Genomic DNA, 15,376 nt, shown 5'->3' with positions numbered 1-15,376 from the left:
CTTACGGGCAATGAAACGAATCGATTCTCCACTATAAGAAAGATCGATCATCTATGTGCAGTGGCCCTCAAGTCTAGGTGCAATTAGCGCCGTCCCTAAGCTACCAATATTATTGACTACACAGTCAGATGCCATGGAGATCGAAGTAGTGCATGCTGGCTCTACATATCTAGCTATATAGCTAGCTAGTTTATAAATTGCAACGTTTTACCGAGTTCTCTAGTCATTCATTATCTTTGCGTGTGAGAATCCTGATCAGGTGTACTTTCAGCCGTCATTCCAATTTATGCAAGTTCATGCAAAGAAGGACAGGAGAAAATAATCTTATAGGCTTCATGGAACCTCAGAAAGCCAGTCTTCTCTTCCTCATCATCTTGGCCTCATTAATCTCAGTTTCACTTGCAGGTTCGTTAATGCATGCAGTTAATTGGCTTCTCTTTCATCTTCTCATTAGTATCCCCTTTACTACATTAAACTGCTGATTACTGGAGGTATACAAATATTTAGGATGTATCGTTATATATCTTAACTTTTGTCTAATTTAATAAGCATGTCAGTCATGGATGGAGGCCAGTTTGGAACTATAATAAAGCAATTTCTTAATTTGAGCATCTTGAAATAACTACTTAATTAGTTCCTAGAACTTCCCCTAGCTGATGCATGATTCTTTCAAATTGTCCTTTTTGTAGGTCTGGAACGCAAATTAATGAATAAATATGTCGAGCAAGGACTTCCAACGGAGGTTTTTAAATTATTAGCAATACTTGATTAAATATTTATTGATTCCTTATAGACTAGCTTGCCATTAATTACGTACCTCCCTCGGAGAGAACTATATACTTGGACTGTCTCTCTACATACTTTGCCAACTTAAGATGCATACTTTGCAATTCACGGCAGGAGTTGATGGAGAATGAAGAAGCTGTTGCAGTTCATCCCAGAAGGCTCGTAGTCAAAACAAACGACTATGGAGGATACGATCCTGCTCCCTCGGTGGACAAGCCTCCTTTCAAGCAGATACCAAACTGATCAATATATCTATCTACACACTCCATCTGCAGCTACCGACCTGGCAAAACTATGATAATGAGACCACTGATGAATATATACTAGTATTATATATGCCAAATGTTTGGCCATATATACATATATATACCTAGGCTAGGATATAATATTAGAAATTAAGCTGCGTATATTGTTTGGCGCTGGTGTCCAAGTAAAGAGAATATACGCACGGACGACTCATGTAACACATAGCTTATCTAGTTGGAACATAATAAATAAATAAATAAAGTTGATCGAATGGAAGAAAAACCATCTATATATCTACTGAGGTGGATCGGATCGGGTCTAGATCGCTCCCATTGGGTTATCGGGTCGCCTGCTCTAGCAAAACAGCAAATCTGTATTCACGTGTCGAACACATGCATGCTGATCTATATCTAGCTAGTGAGTAGTGATCGAACTGATCCAAACCCAACCCTTTTTGGAGCATATCCATTATCCAGTGAGTAAGCTGACACCACCACCGAAGACACGTGCCACGTCGCGCACCATGCAACCACGCTGCTGCCTACGTGCCGCCGCCTTCACGAGCCCACGTCGAACCCAAACACATTGCGTCTTATCTATATAAGCACCAACTCTGATACCCTAACCCTCTCAATGAATTAACATTCCGGTATTAAAGAGAGAGAGAGAGAGGGAGAAGGATGGCGGAGTACAGAGATGAGTATAGTAACCCGATGTTGAGGTACGACGAGTACGGTAACCCGATTCCGCTAGTGGACGAGTACGGCAACCCGATCCCGGAGCAGATACCGCACACTACTACGGAAACGGGCACCGGTGGTTACGGTACCACGGCCCATCACGAGACCGCAGCTGGGGTTGCCGTCGGCCACACGGAAGCGGAGCACCAGCGTGGTCTGCACCGATCCGGTAGCTCCAGCTCCAGCTCGGTAATTGACTAAGCTCACCTTTCGAGTCATAACATTATATATATATATACCGAAATTAATAATTTTTGGTCTGTTCATCTTTATAATTATTAATACGTAGTCGTCGGAGGATGATGAGAAAGGTGGGAGAAGGAAGAAGAAGAGCTTCAAAGAGAAGATAAAAGAGAAGCTTCCGGGAGGGCACAAAAGCGAAGCGCACGGCCATGGTGAGACCACCACCACCACCACCACCACTAGTACTACTCATCACGAAGTACAAGGGGAAGGACACCATGAGAAGAAGGGAATAATGGAGAAGATCAAGGAGAAGCTCCCTGGACATCATTAATTTGACTCGCGCTAGCTTTGTGCTTTGTTTGTTGTTAAGTGTGTTCAATCTACCTTTTTGTTTGTTTGTTTGTTAGTGCTACTGCTGCTATTGGAAGTAGCTTTTGTTAATTCGTGCTTTCTCTGTAAGTGTGGTATTCCTTTGGGTTTGATTTATGTACCTAAATGATCTTTTATGTGTGCACATGTATCAATCGATGACTGTTCTTTTATCAGTGATATTAATATATCAACCAATATATATGTACCCACCCACCTAGGTTTTTTTGGAATGCCGATCAAAATGAAACTGGGAGACAGATATGCGTAATTTGGTCTCAAATGGTATTAGCTACTGAATTATAGTCCGATTATAACTAGTCATTAGAGAGAGAGGCCATGAGAAAGTGTAACCCGTGCGGCTGAGAAACAGACAAGCATATTATATGCAGTTGCATTTTATTATTCAGTCATTACGAAGCCAGGCATGAATCCCATAGTACTCGTATTCCAAATGCGGATATGTAACATTAGAGTGCAGAGTGTAAGACAGCTAGGAATGATGGAAGGATCAAAAGTACCATTAAAGAATTTCTTCACAATGCACAACCAGATCTTGATCGATATAAAAATCTAAGCTCCTTAGGATAAAAAGATGTTTCAAGTATTCGATACACGTTGGAGCAGGGTAATCTGCCGCAGCTTGTCTATTTGATCAAAGTAAAGATACTGTAGACATAAATTCAAACAAGTGCTACCTCCTGGCACCCGATAGCGTTCTAATCTTTTCCAAAATCAGCACTGTAGTGGGCACTTGATTCTAGCTTCTTCGCTTCATTCAGCTTCCTAACAGCCTGCACACGGAATTGATCGAGAGCATTGGCGTCAACGTCATAAAAGTGGCAAATTTAATCAGAAAAGCCTATCAGCGCAGTAACAACGGCGATAAGTTTGGTCCAACTACCACTACTACAGCTTAATATACGAAAGCACACTTCGATGAAACTAACATATATGAGTTGCAATATATAGCAACAGCAGGATTCAACGGTTGAAAGGGAGAAGTTATCCTTCAAAAATTCTCCATCTAGGGATAGCGTACAATATAACTCAGATGTCTAAAACACCACAAGACTAGACATCATCACGACCACCTTACGATGTGACAGAAAATTCATGTTCGGACATGTTGGCCAGAGCAAAATTAGGTAAGGAGCTGCCATTTTTATCTTATATGTAGAACAATCTAATTTGCCAACCCTAGCTGCCAGCTTCATACGAACCATATGAAAATAGAAATGTGTCCAATATTACTCTAAAATGTTACCTACAGTTAGATACAAATTTTCTAGAGCGAAGAATATAAAAGGTGGGTGATGTTCTTAGGATCCTTTCAAGTTAAAATATTAGATAACATATTATAATAGCGTAGATTACCTTCATAAAATCTTCATGAATGACATAGTCACGCTCTGCACGAATTGCTGACATTCCAGCTTCAGTGCAAACATTCCGAAGGTCAGCTCCATTGAAGCCCTACAAGGAAAGAAGTTTCTTCTTTTAAGAGAGCAGGGAAATGAAACAAGGAGCAGTACTTTCATGACCATAAGTCCATAACTATCGTGAGATACAATAATGAACCAAAAACTCACTTCGGCGAGTTTTACAACTGCTTCGTAGTCTATCTCTCCATGTTTAGCTATACCAGCAGCATGAATTTTAAGGATTTCCATCCTTGATTGTTCATTTGGCAACGGAATTTCAATCTTCCTATCCAGTCTACCAGGGCGAAGAAGCGCTGGATCCAGAACATCAGGTCGGTTTGTTGCCATAATCATTTTAACCTGATAAATGGTACAAATAAAAATGTAGAAGGTAATAAGTACTTGATACAGAAAAGGACAATCTCATGCAAGGAATCTGCTGCTTTTCAACTTCAAAAGATCTAGATAGTAAATACTCAATAGATATCAGCTTTCACATAGAAAAGCTCAATAATGCAGATTCTTCTTTCACGCAGATTTTAAAGAATAGATACAAAATCAGCAAATTTCTGACGGCTTAACCCAACATTACTTCAAAAACAAATTGAAGAATGCATGTGTTGATTATCTATGAGCACCTTCTTAGATCTCCTCTGTTGTTCTAATCCTAACTGAATAATTGTCTAACATATTCCAATATTCAAATAATTATGATGCCAATAACACTACTGCACTACTCTCTTTCTAAACACAATTTGATATGTATACCCATGAAAGGAAACTATTTATTGATACTCCAGATAGAAGAGACTGACCTTCCCAAGTTGATCAAATCCATCCAGTTGATTGAGTAGTTCCATTAGTGTTCTCTGAATCTCACGGTCAGCACTGGTTCCCTCACTAAAACGACGCCCACCAATGGCATCAATCTCATCCATGAAAATGATGCAAGGCTAGATAGGACAAGCAAATGGTTTAATTAATTACACTCGTGAAATAAAAATGTTGGTAATCTAGATAAGAGAAATAGAATCATAATAATATTACTAATAGATGGTTTGATGATTTGATGTATGAAAATACCAGGAATATAGAAATAAGATAGTAAGTCTTACTTGGTGGTCACGTGCATAATTGAACATCTCTCGTATCAGCCGTGCACTTTCACCGATATATTTGTCAATGATAGCACTTGATACAACCTACACTTAAGTCAAAAACCATTAAATAAAGAAAACAGAGTTGGTTTAGATGGCTTTAGGTGACAAAATAACCTTGAGAAAGTTGGCATCTATATTACTAGCAATAGCTCTAGCTAGCAATGTCTTCCCTGTTCCAGGAGGGCCATAGAGAAGGACACCCTGAAATCAAAGAAAAAGGTTATTGATAAAACTTATATAGTTATATGCATCTTGTAACGCATAGTAAAACTGTAAAACCTCCATTTTCTGGTTGGTTATGACAGAGAGAATGTCAACATAGTGAAAATAAAGGATAAATCTAAGCAAGATTCCAATTACAAAGAAAGTTCAAAAGCAAGTTTCTAAGTACCTTTGGTGGTTTTATTCCTACTCTGATGAAAAGTTCTGGATTCATCAGCGGCAGCTCAATGGATTCTCTAAGTTCCCTAATCTGGTCAGATAGCCCACCAACAGCAGAGTAACTTACATTGCCAGGGTCCTCATGAAGCATATTATAGACAACAGGATCAACCTAGAAAAATTGGAAGTACATCGGGTTAGGGGTTAGTGTCTGTATTAGATTACTACTACAACATGCAAATGAGAAGTGTACCTCTCGTGGAAGAGCTCTCATGATGGTAAGGGTAGTCATGTCGAGAACAACACGGGTTCCAGCTGTAAGCTTCTCCTTGTCCACCTTACTACGGCAACCAACAACATATCTAGGACCACTACTAGCCTTTACAATTACTGGATTAAAGCAAGACAGTGCTAAATAAGTAGTAGCCCAAAATTCAAAAAGGCACTTATACTGATCAAATAGAATAAGGAAAAACAAGGACAACTTTTGAATGCTAGCCTATTGAACAACAAGCGTTCACGTAAAGTGTAAACACTTCCAACCATACAGTACTTTATAAACCTAATGACTAGCAGATAATTTCACATATTGATCTATTCATAGAAAGAGTCAGTACAAATAAGAAAGGCATTCAGAAATCATCCAATGTAACTCATAATATCTCAACAAATATGAGAAAATAAGATGCATCTCTACTCACAGCGCTCATTGTCTAGTGGCCTTAGAACCTCCCCTATAATTTGTCCTACGCTTTGGAGGGACTTCAGGTCATCTTCAGTTTTAGCAAACTCCTTCTTTGAGGCCCTCAAATTCTCTCTAACTGCATCATAAGTTTCCAGGTATCAGATAAAAATATAGAATCAAACAGAAACACATTTTATTGTTCCAGATTATGGATTAACTGTTAGTGATATAAATAAACCAAATTACAAGTAATACAATAATATATTACTACTAGATATAGCAGAAACTACATAAGTAGCAAAATCCAAAGAAAAGTTACATATCAAAATGAGACTTAATGTACATGTCCAACAGTTAATTATTCCAGCTAAATTATAAATCAAAGTAAGGTAATGACTTCATGAACGTTATTTTAACTTATCAGCTCCCAAGGAAAGATCTGAAAGTTGATTTCTGCTCTATAAGATATTCTACGAGATCAATAAATTAGTGTCTCAATAAGTGTGAACAAACTCAAATCATTCTCACAAAGTTACAACCCTACCATTAAATTGGAGTCTCTGACACAGCTGAAAAATGAAGGCTAAAAATTGAGTTTCCACACTTGAAGAAAAAAACCTAGGGATATTGCTCAAATTATTGGCCCGTGAGATGCTTATTTTCCAGCAAAAATACCATTGTTCTACATGAGCTTGAGTTCAACTCCCGAAGGCAAAATAATTAGATAAATAATGGTTGGTAACAACACCTAGTCGTGCTCAGGTAAATAGGTACCACCATAGTAATTCTGATAGTAACTTGATTCTAAAGATCAGAATAGCCTCTGATGTTGTTCGGCTACATACTTGCCATCAGCCTATCTCAAGCTAAAAATACTTCATTTTCCTCTCACATTAAAAAAAGATGTGATATCCTTTCACCTCAAGATTTCTCAATCACTCTTCTTAAATACAAACGCGATGCCCTAGAGAATAAATTATCACGCAAATCTTGCAATTATACACCTACTATTTCCAGATCCCTTAACAATTCACGCTCTTGCAGATGACTGATAACAACAATTTGATTCCCGTCAAGATAACAAGCAAATACATAACATTTCTTCCTCTTTGAATCGAAGCTTCGGCCTAGCTACAAGTGTCGGAAATAGACCCTTGTGACACAAATAAAACATCAACCCAACCCTAAGGCAAACAAGTCCGAATGAAAGGATGCAGAACCCTAGATCTCGTTTCGCAATTGGAACAAGGGGATAATAAAGGACAAAACTATGAAAAATCCTTCCGACTACATCAATTAGAAGGATCGAAGAAACACAATACTTAATTGTTCCATTCAGAAAGAAAGGGAAAAAGACAGGGCGTTATAGAAGAGAGAGGGAAAGAGAGACCTGTACGGAGCCTGGAATCAAGCTCCTTGTGCTGGAGGAGCTTCTTCCTGTACTCGCTGACAGCAGTCCGGCGGCGAGCTGCGTCCTCTCCCTCGCTCATCTTCGATTCGATTGGGTTTGGTTTGGGGACTGCAAGGAATAGAAAGGTGCCGCTCTATAATCTGGCTCTTTTGGATGTGCTATGTATAAACCCAGCTTGTTGCCGAAGCAAACCATTGCCATGTAGACAGGTATTGTATTGGGTTTTAATCTCATGAGGCTGGGCCTAAGGGTTTCCAGGCTCCAGCCCAGTACAAACATTATTTGGGCTAGGTTCCAATTTTTAAGCCCAACCTGACTTAAGAAAGATAACCCTCCTCTCTATCTATGCTTGCTCACTTTTCTCATTTTCGTCTTTGCCTCTTTGGCTTTTTCAAACCCCAATTTATCTCTTTCCCTTCTCTCTTCCTTGAAATCCCACAAATTGAAGGAAAAAGTGAAGCACCTTCACTCGATGAATAGGAGAAAGAGAGTCCAACCCACATCCTACTCCCACTTGCAGGGGAAGTCGTCCTTCTACCTCCTTTTTCTTTTTCTCACTTTCACCGCCTTCTACTTACCGGCGACCCTCCCAGTCGCAGGTAACTAAAGGTACGTCTCCCCTTCATTTCTGCAATTCCTTTGCCCTTTCTTTCTTGCTCGGAAGGTTTAGAGACAGTGGACCATGAAAAGCCTGGCCCGGTTTAAACGTGGCGGTTCATGGCCTCGGTGAGGCTCAATGGCCTGGTCTTGGCTGCGTACTTCATGCTCTCTTATCTTTATATTGGCAATAGCCTAGCCCTCGTGTTGTATTAGGATACTGTGTTTTTTTTTTTTAAATTACTTGGCCATTATAGAACCATTTCGTCGTAATCATGCAGCAGCAGCAGCAGCAGCACCAAAGCCGAGCCAAATTCAGGTAACATAACAATAGAGATTCTGTTAATTATGGGAGAGCAGCTTCCCATTTGCTGCAGTGCAATTCAAATCTACATATCTAAACGGGCCCTTGGTTAAGCCATCGAGTGCCTATTATTATATGCAACCACAAACAACATCATGCTAGTGTTCATTTAATATTGGGCATGTAGCCTATCTCACAGCCATTGGGTGTCTACTATATCCATGGATTGCCTAGCTGAGTTCTTAATGAATTCCCTTTTTCGGTTTGGTGGCCCTATTCACTTATTCCTTATTCCTTATTCAAAGAGCACGCCACTGTTAGCGAGAAAGATATGAAAAGGTGAGGGGAAGCATCAACGCACTGATAAACAATGGATTATTTAGAGATTTTAAGAGGGAATCCTGCTCCCTCGTTCCTTTTTCTTTTCTATTTTCCCTCTTCTCAAACAAGAATTTAAGTACCATCATCACTACAGCGCAGTGGTACGAGCCTAACCACTTGTGGTAGGAGATCATGAGTTTGAGCGCTATGTTTCTACAATCTCTCTATCAATAAAAAAAAAAGAATTTAAATATTTCAGCAATTCTTTTACCAAAATAAATTATCTCTACTTGATTGATTGTGCCCCTTGCTCAGATCTTAAATAGACCTCCACTGAGTAAAAAAATGCCTGTGTATTATTGTCTCTCCAATTTAGATCACTTTCTTATTGTCCTATTGGTAAGAGATTTTAATCAAGAGTTTGATACCATTTAGTATGAGGCCAAGATCTACTGCTTCTAGTTGTGACATGAAGCAATAACAGCATAAAGGAATTCATCTCAGCTTCTTTATCAATTTTCTGCTTTCTGCTTTTATATTGATCTTCTGCATCTTTAGAGTTGGTGCCACAGAAAAGTAGATAAAGTAAAGCTCTGTCCAGTAACTTTAATTTGTCTATATCAAGACTTTCTCTTTTCTGGTTTAATATATTATTCTAGTGCAATACAAGATTTTTAGAATAACTTGCACACTCAGTTTGAGGACATTCTAGTCATTTAACATCATACAGCGTTTGAAAGGCCATGAAAGAAAGAGAGGTGCTTAGATTATACTTGCTTAACCAATGGTGATCATGGGGTAGAGTAGGGAGAAGCTTGAAAGAGCTTACATTACTTATTTCCTTAGAATATGCTCATATGCTCCTCAAGGCATCATATCTATAAGTACTTCATCCAAACACCTCTTTCATCATCACAGCAGAAGCCTTGGAACACTTCCCTTCTTCGTTGACGAGATTGGTATCTCTCGTAGAGCAAGAGAAAGTATAGGAGTACTTATGGAACTCTCTATGAGCTTCCTTCTTGTCATCTCAGTAATCGCCCTTTCTCCACTTTGCTTAGCCTTAAGTAGTAGTGACGGACACCTCTATCCACAATTTTATGATCATACATGCCCAAAAGCTCAAGAGATTGTGAAGTTCTTTGTTGCAAAAGCCCATGCAAAGGATCCGCGGATGGCTGCCTCCTTGCTTCGCCTACACTTTCATGACTGCTTCGTTAAGGTTTTTCTTAGAAACCACTCCTAAAGAAGTACATTAAGTTTATGATGATTACTAATCTTTTCACATTGTATTCCAAATTTTTTTTTTCATGCTACTTCAGTTGCAAATTCTCAAGTAAGTTTTATTCTACATCTTCTTTGAACTCCCCTTATACTTGAAAAAAAAAAATGCTACACTAGCCCTACTAGTCGTTTCTTTGTTATTGATGGTTTGCAGTAATCTAGAAGAAAAATGAGCTCCTCATTTTCTGCAATTCGATTTTTTCCATAGTTCAAAGTCTCATTAATTTGTTTTGCAGGGTTGTGATGCATCAGTTTTGCTAGACAGCAGTGGAACAATCATCAGTGAGAAGCGGTCCAATCCAAACCGAGATTCCGCAAGAGGCTTTGAAGTCATTGAAGAAATCAAAACTGCATTGGAGGAAGAATGCCCAGTCACGGTGTCCTGTGCTGACATACTAGCCCTCGCAGCCAGAGATTCTACAGTCTTGGTATGATTGTTTTTCCTCTAATTAATCTTTAATCTGACAAACATGAGCCTGAGCTTGTTTTTCTTCCATTAGCAATGAGTGGACTAGTGTCATTATGATTTCTCAACTTTAACAAAGTGTGCTTTTTTGGCATGGAACATGCTAAAATAGACTTATTTGAAAGATTACAAAAATTACAACTTCTCTTTTTGCTTATTTTACTACTTCATCCTCCCATAGACTGGTGGTCCAAGCTGGGATGTTCCACTAGGTAGGAGGGACTCCTTGGGTGCAAGCATAAGCGGCTCCAACAACAACATTCCAGCTCCTAATAACACCCTTCCAACCATCATCACCAAATTCAAGCTCCAAGGCCTGGACCTCGTGGATCTTGTCACCCTCTTAGGTACTTCTTCTCTGACCTAAACACAGCACCCATACATTTGGCTTCTTGAATTCAATATATGCATCATTACAGTTGAGTTACCCACAAGAGTTCGGCTTCCATTACTTTTGCAACACATTGCATGTTACAACACCCTACACCAATCGTTATGTGGCATTTTTGATATTAACAGGAAGTATTTAGGACAAATCTGTAATTTCATTGCCTGTCGAATGTTAGACCTCCAACATAGTACTATATTGTTTATTATTAGTAACTGATTAATTCACAGGTAGCCACACTATCGGAGATTCGCGATGTACCAGCTTCCGGCAAAGGCTATATAACCAGACCGGCAATGGGCTGCCTGACGGCACACTTGATGCAGCTTATGCCACGGAGCTCCGCACCCATTGCCCCCGGTCCGGTGGAGACCAGAATCTCTTCTTCTTGGACTTTGTTAGCCCATTCAAGTTTGATAACCAATACTATAAGAACCTGATGGCCCGGAAAGGGCTGCTGAGCTCCGACGAGATCCTCTTCACACAGAGTGCTGCAACCAGGGAGCTGGTGGAGAAGTATGCCGAGAACAATGAGCTCTTCTTTGACCAGTTTTCAAAGTCCATGGTGAAGATGGGAAACATTTCACCATTGCTAGGATCTCGGGGAGAGATCAGAAAGCGTTGCAGGAAGGTAAACCACCATTGAATTGAATGACATTTAGATTGACCCATATGGAGTTTTAATTTCTCTGTTCGTCCTTGCTGTATCTGTAGCTTTCCTTTTTGTATTTTGTTGTTGTTGTTGTTGTTCTCTTAAAAAAGAGTGGTTCTTGCCAATCAACAGACTTTGGATTCACGTGTATTATACGTGGAAAATAACTTAAACAAGAGACATGATTATGCTAACAAGAAATCAGGGCCAAGAAACTTAATGTGCTCATCCGTTTTGCCATGATCGATCGAATCTGATTGAATTAAATCATCGAGCCAGATCATTAGATCTTGGCAAACTATTGGGTGGGGCCTTAATAATTTATCCTTACAGAATCCAACCCATTGCTTGTTGAACACAAGGGATAATTCGGCGTTGAGAGATAAAAAAATCGCAACTAGATCTCCATCAGAGTTGAAGCTTAAGTAAAGGGATGAAACTTAGAAAAGAATTAACGTAGCAGTCATATAGTTAATAAGCATATTCAGGTAATCATTCTGTGATTAGTACTAGTAACATTGAGAGATCTGACTAATAACGTAGATTAGCAGAGAAGATGCTGTCGTCATTAACAAGTGCTACAGAAAATAGAGGGATTAATTGCCTATCGATCTGCTTCTAGTTTATTTGAAGCGTAAGTGTACATGGAGGAGTGGTTCAAGGAGCCTAACCTTGCTCACCTCACCCCACCTTAATTCCATAGACAAGAGAGCAAAATTCATATTTGTTTTATGGTCCACAAAAGAGCAAAAAAGATACCAAGCCAAGTTGATTTATAAATCAGGTAATTAACCAGTGGACAAACTTGATGGGCTCCTTGACGGATCCAATATATTGCTTAGTATGAGGAATGGGATTGGTCAAAGATATGATTTAACGTTCACACAATCTTCATTCAGCTATTAACTCTGCACCACTTATGATTGATTATTGTTCTCAAGGGCTAGTTTAGTTAACATGCATTTCAATCACGTGTAACCAAACATGTAATGATTTAAATTCCAATATGCCAACCTTTGTAGACGGGTCGGGCCAAGTTAAAGAATCATTCCTAATATAACAGAGGAAAATTGCTGTAGCATAGAAGAGGCAAGAAGAATGATATTACGTGATGCAGAATAAGACAGTACGTGAAACAGACAAATTGATATCAAGTGCGATGTGATGATTTTGGACCGTATATTTAATTGCAATAAGAACATGCAATAATACGAGGAGTTGTTGAAGGATGTGATAGTAACATTCGATCATTGGATATGGGATTAGATTCTATAGCCGCCCATGAGGAAATTAAATTAACACCTGAGACCTCAATTCACTGCCTAAAGAGATCGATGCTCTCTTTAGTTAATTTCGATATCGAGATGGGATGATATTTGCATATCGCTATGTGCACACAAAAATTTAAAAAAAAAAAAAATCTGTCCCTTTTGAGCTGGATCGTTATTAATTGGCCTCCCACTAATAACTACTACTTTCTCCATTAATTAGGTAGTGGCAGTGACAGGTTTGGCTTCACTATTTCGAGATATTCTCGCTCTGAGATGCTCTATGGAGGTATTAGCCAAATAGATCCAGAGGAGTTCATCTCATCAGCTGATGTGTGAGAATTTTATTATATATATATATATATATATATATATTCGAAAGTTAATATGACAAAGAGTATGTTAATTAATAAACCAATTGGATAATATTACAATAGCTAGGAAGCTACCATGGCCAAAATTAGTGAGTAGGAGTCAAATGAGTTGAGAGTAGAAATTCTGCAGGGTGAAGTAAAATTAATACCATGTGATGCATGAGGATGAAGAATAAGAGTTAAATCATATGCGGTAAGCTGTCTCCATAGTGTTTTAATTGGTAGGACTTGTGTAGAGCTAGCATTATTCATGTGCTTAAATGTTGTTTCCTTTCAAAGGAAATGAAGATCCTTTTCCGAATGAGAATCACCAACCTAGAAACAATTATTTTCTTAGACATATATAAGAGCAATTTGCAGTAGCTAGGCATGCGAATATTATACGACAGACTGATAGCCAACGATAATTGAGAAGGAAAGAGTAAACAAAAAATAAAAAAATTATGTAACAAGAGTACTACAATTGGTAATTAAAATTTTCCTTTACATTTTTTCTTTCTTGTGATCTGAAAAGGATTTATGTAATAAGAAAACTAAACAAATACAGGGAAGCAGACAAGGATTATCATACAAAATTATTGCTGGATTCAGAAAAGGATGTCCTAAGAGAGAGGCCAAAATACCGATCACAATATTCTCGCCTCTTCTTTTACTAAAAGAAAATGGAAATGAAAAAAAAAAAAAAAAAAAGAGAAGTAAGGTAACATGACGGACAATCTCTAATTCTTTAGTTATTATTAATTATTATTATTATTATTATTATTATTATTTTCTTCTTCTTTTATATTTTCCCCAACTGCACTTCGAAATGTATAGAAGAGATAGAGGGAAGGTAAATGGGAAGAATATCAAAATAAGTCCACATTGAATTCACTTGCCAATGCCCCTTGAGATATATTGAAGCAGGCATCTGGGAGATCTCGAGAGAACGACTTCATCGGATAACCGCTGTAATCTCCGGCACTCTGCGTGTAATGCTGCTTTTCCTGCCAAGTAGTAATCTTGTGTTCAAATATTTCCTCCCCTTTCACATAATGCATCTGAGTAAATGGCTCCACTTTACTCTCGGATGCCCAATTTAGTAGCTCATTGTCCATTACATTATTCACCTCTGGTCCTAAATTGCAATTCCAATTGCTACTATTGCTGGAGCTCTCACCATAGCAGTAACTCTCTGAGACATCCAAGACATTGCTATAATCGCAAAATCCTGCATCGACTAACATCTCATTTTGACTGAAAGGCTTAAAACTTTGGTGCAATTCATTGTAGAGACTCATGGTAATTCCATCTGGATCAAGAGCTCCCTGGAATTCAGTAAAGGGGAAAGGATCAAAGGCTGACTTCATTGGCAAATGGTCGAACGAACCACCACCATCTCTTGAATTAGTCAAACTGGGCTTATTTTCTTTCGCTTCAGGAATCTCATCCAAAGGCTTGTGGGTGCTCGGATCGATCCCCTGTTGTTGAAGCTTCTTCTTGAGGCATGAATTCCAGAAATTCTTGATCTCATTATCGGTTCTTCCAGGCAAATGAGATGCAATCTGGGACCATCTGGTAATCCACAATGGCACAAGTTTCAGTACTATGTATCAGATATAATGCAAATGCGGTATGTAGGAGAGAGTCCAATAGACTCTATTTCACCTGTTTCCAAGGATTTCATGCAGACCAATGATTAGTTGTTCCTCCTGTTCTGAGAAGCTCCCCCTTTTAAGATCAGGCCTCAGGTAATTGATCCACCTAAGTCGACAACTCTTTCCACATCTTTGCAAACCTGAATGAATAAACCAAAAGACAGAATTAAACAGAGATCAACAGCAAGGAGTAAGTGTAGCAAGAGTGTAGAGAGAGAGAGAGAGAGAGCATGCCTGCTAGTTTTGGTACAGAGCTCCAACATCCAACCCCATATCTAATGATGTGATTGTAGAGCTTCTCATCTTCTTCAGGAGACCAGAGGCCTTTCCTCAGCTTCTGCTTGAGACAGCAGGAGTGCCTTCCCATTCCTCGAGAATGGATGGCTGAGGGATGGATCAGAGGTGAGTGGGATAAGTTGATGAGCTCAGATGTGAAGAGTTTTAATAGCCGTTGGGATTAATAGTTGAAGAGATGTGGAAAGTTATAGACAAATTGGCTGTTGAATTGTATGGTTATTAAAATTGATGCTTGACACTCAAGTTAGACGAAGAAGAGAATAAGAAGTGGTAGTAGTAGTAGTAGTAGTAGTAGAAGAAGAAGAAGAAGAAGAAGAAGAAGAAGAAGTTGAAGAGGCCAGTGGATCAAGAAAGAGATGTAGCTAGTTACATAGATACACAGGAGATGAGAAAGGAGCAG

General features: G+C 38.9%; 4 protein-coding genes across 4 annotated transcripts; 2 read left to right on the top strand and 2 right to left on the bottom strand.

The window, feature by feature from the left end:
* Nucleotides 1-900: 900 nt before the first annotated feature.
* On the top strand, nucleotides 901-2,475 carry LOC140794648 (uncharacterized). Its single transcript, XM_073146772.1, has 2 exons — nucleotides 901-1,961; nucleotides 2,062-2,475. Exons 1-2 carry the CDS (start codon nucleotides 1,713-1,715, stop codon nucleotides 2,287-2,289), a joined length of 477 nt encoding a protein of 158 aa, XP_073002873.1. The 5' UTR covers nucleotides 901-1,712; the 3' UTR covers nucleotides 2,290-2,475.
* Nucleotides 2,476-2,827: 352 nt separating this feature from the next.
* On the bottom strand, nucleotides 2,828-7,588 carry LOC140794924 (26S proteasome regulatory subunit S10B homolog B). The gene is made up of 10 exons (XM_073147204.1): nucleotides 7,368-7,588; nucleotides 5,994-6,113; nucleotides 5,546-5,682; nucleotides 5,303-5,464; nucleotides 5,026-5,112; nucleotides 4,867-4,953; nucleotides 4,567-4,704; nucleotides 3,920-4,111; nucleotides 3,705-3,803; nucleotides 2,828-3,121 (listed from the first exon to the last, which is right to left on the bottom strand). The coding sequence occupies exons 1-10, from the start codon at nucleotides 7,465-7,467 to the stop codon at nucleotides 3,047-3,049; spliced, it is 1,197 nt and encodes a 398-aa protein (XP_073003305.1). The 5' UTR covers nucleotides 7,468-7,588; the 3' UTR covers nucleotides 2,828-3,046.
* Nucleotides 7,589-9,263: 1,675 nt separating this feature from the next.
* On the top strand, nucleotides 9,264-11,525 carry LOC140794925 (peroxidase 72-like). The gene is made up of 4 exons (XM_073147205.1): nucleotides 9,264-9,832; nucleotides 10,131-10,322; nucleotides 10,542-10,707; nucleotides 10,979-11,525. Exons 1-4 carry the CDS (start codon nucleotides 9,608-9,610, stop codon nucleotides 11,392-11,394), a joined length of 999 nt encoding a protein of 332 aa, XP_073003306.1. The 5' UTR covers nucleotides 9,264-9,607; the 3' UTR covers nucleotides 11,395-11,525.
* Nucleotides 11,526-13,879: 2,354 nt separating this feature from the next.
* LOC140795337 (myb-related protein Hv33-like) lies at nucleotides 13,880-15,356 on the bottom strand. Its single transcript, XM_073147838.1, has 3 exons — nucleotides 14,914-15,356; nucleotides 14,690-14,819; nucleotides 13,880-14,596 (listed from the first exon to the last, which is right to left on the bottom strand). Exons 1-3 carry the CDS (start codon nucleotides 15,044-15,046, stop codon nucleotides 13,891-13,893), a joined length of 969 nt encoding a protein of 322 aa, XP_073003939.1. The 5' UTR covers nucleotides 15,047-15,356; the 3' UTR covers nucleotides 13,880-13,890.
* Between the last annotated feature and the right edge of the window lie 20 nt (nucleotides 15,357-15,376).

Source organism: Typha latifolia, chromosome 9 (assembly GCF_019914945.1).
Source record: "Typha latifolia isolate L0001 chromosome 9, TyphaL0001v2, whole genome shotgun sequence".
Lineage (NCBI taxonomy): Eukaryota > Viridiplantae > Streptophyta > Magnoliopsida > Poales > Typhaceae > Typha > Typha latifolia.
Note: the sequence above shows the minus strand (reverse complement) of the source record. Positions and strands in the feature narration are given on the sequence as shown.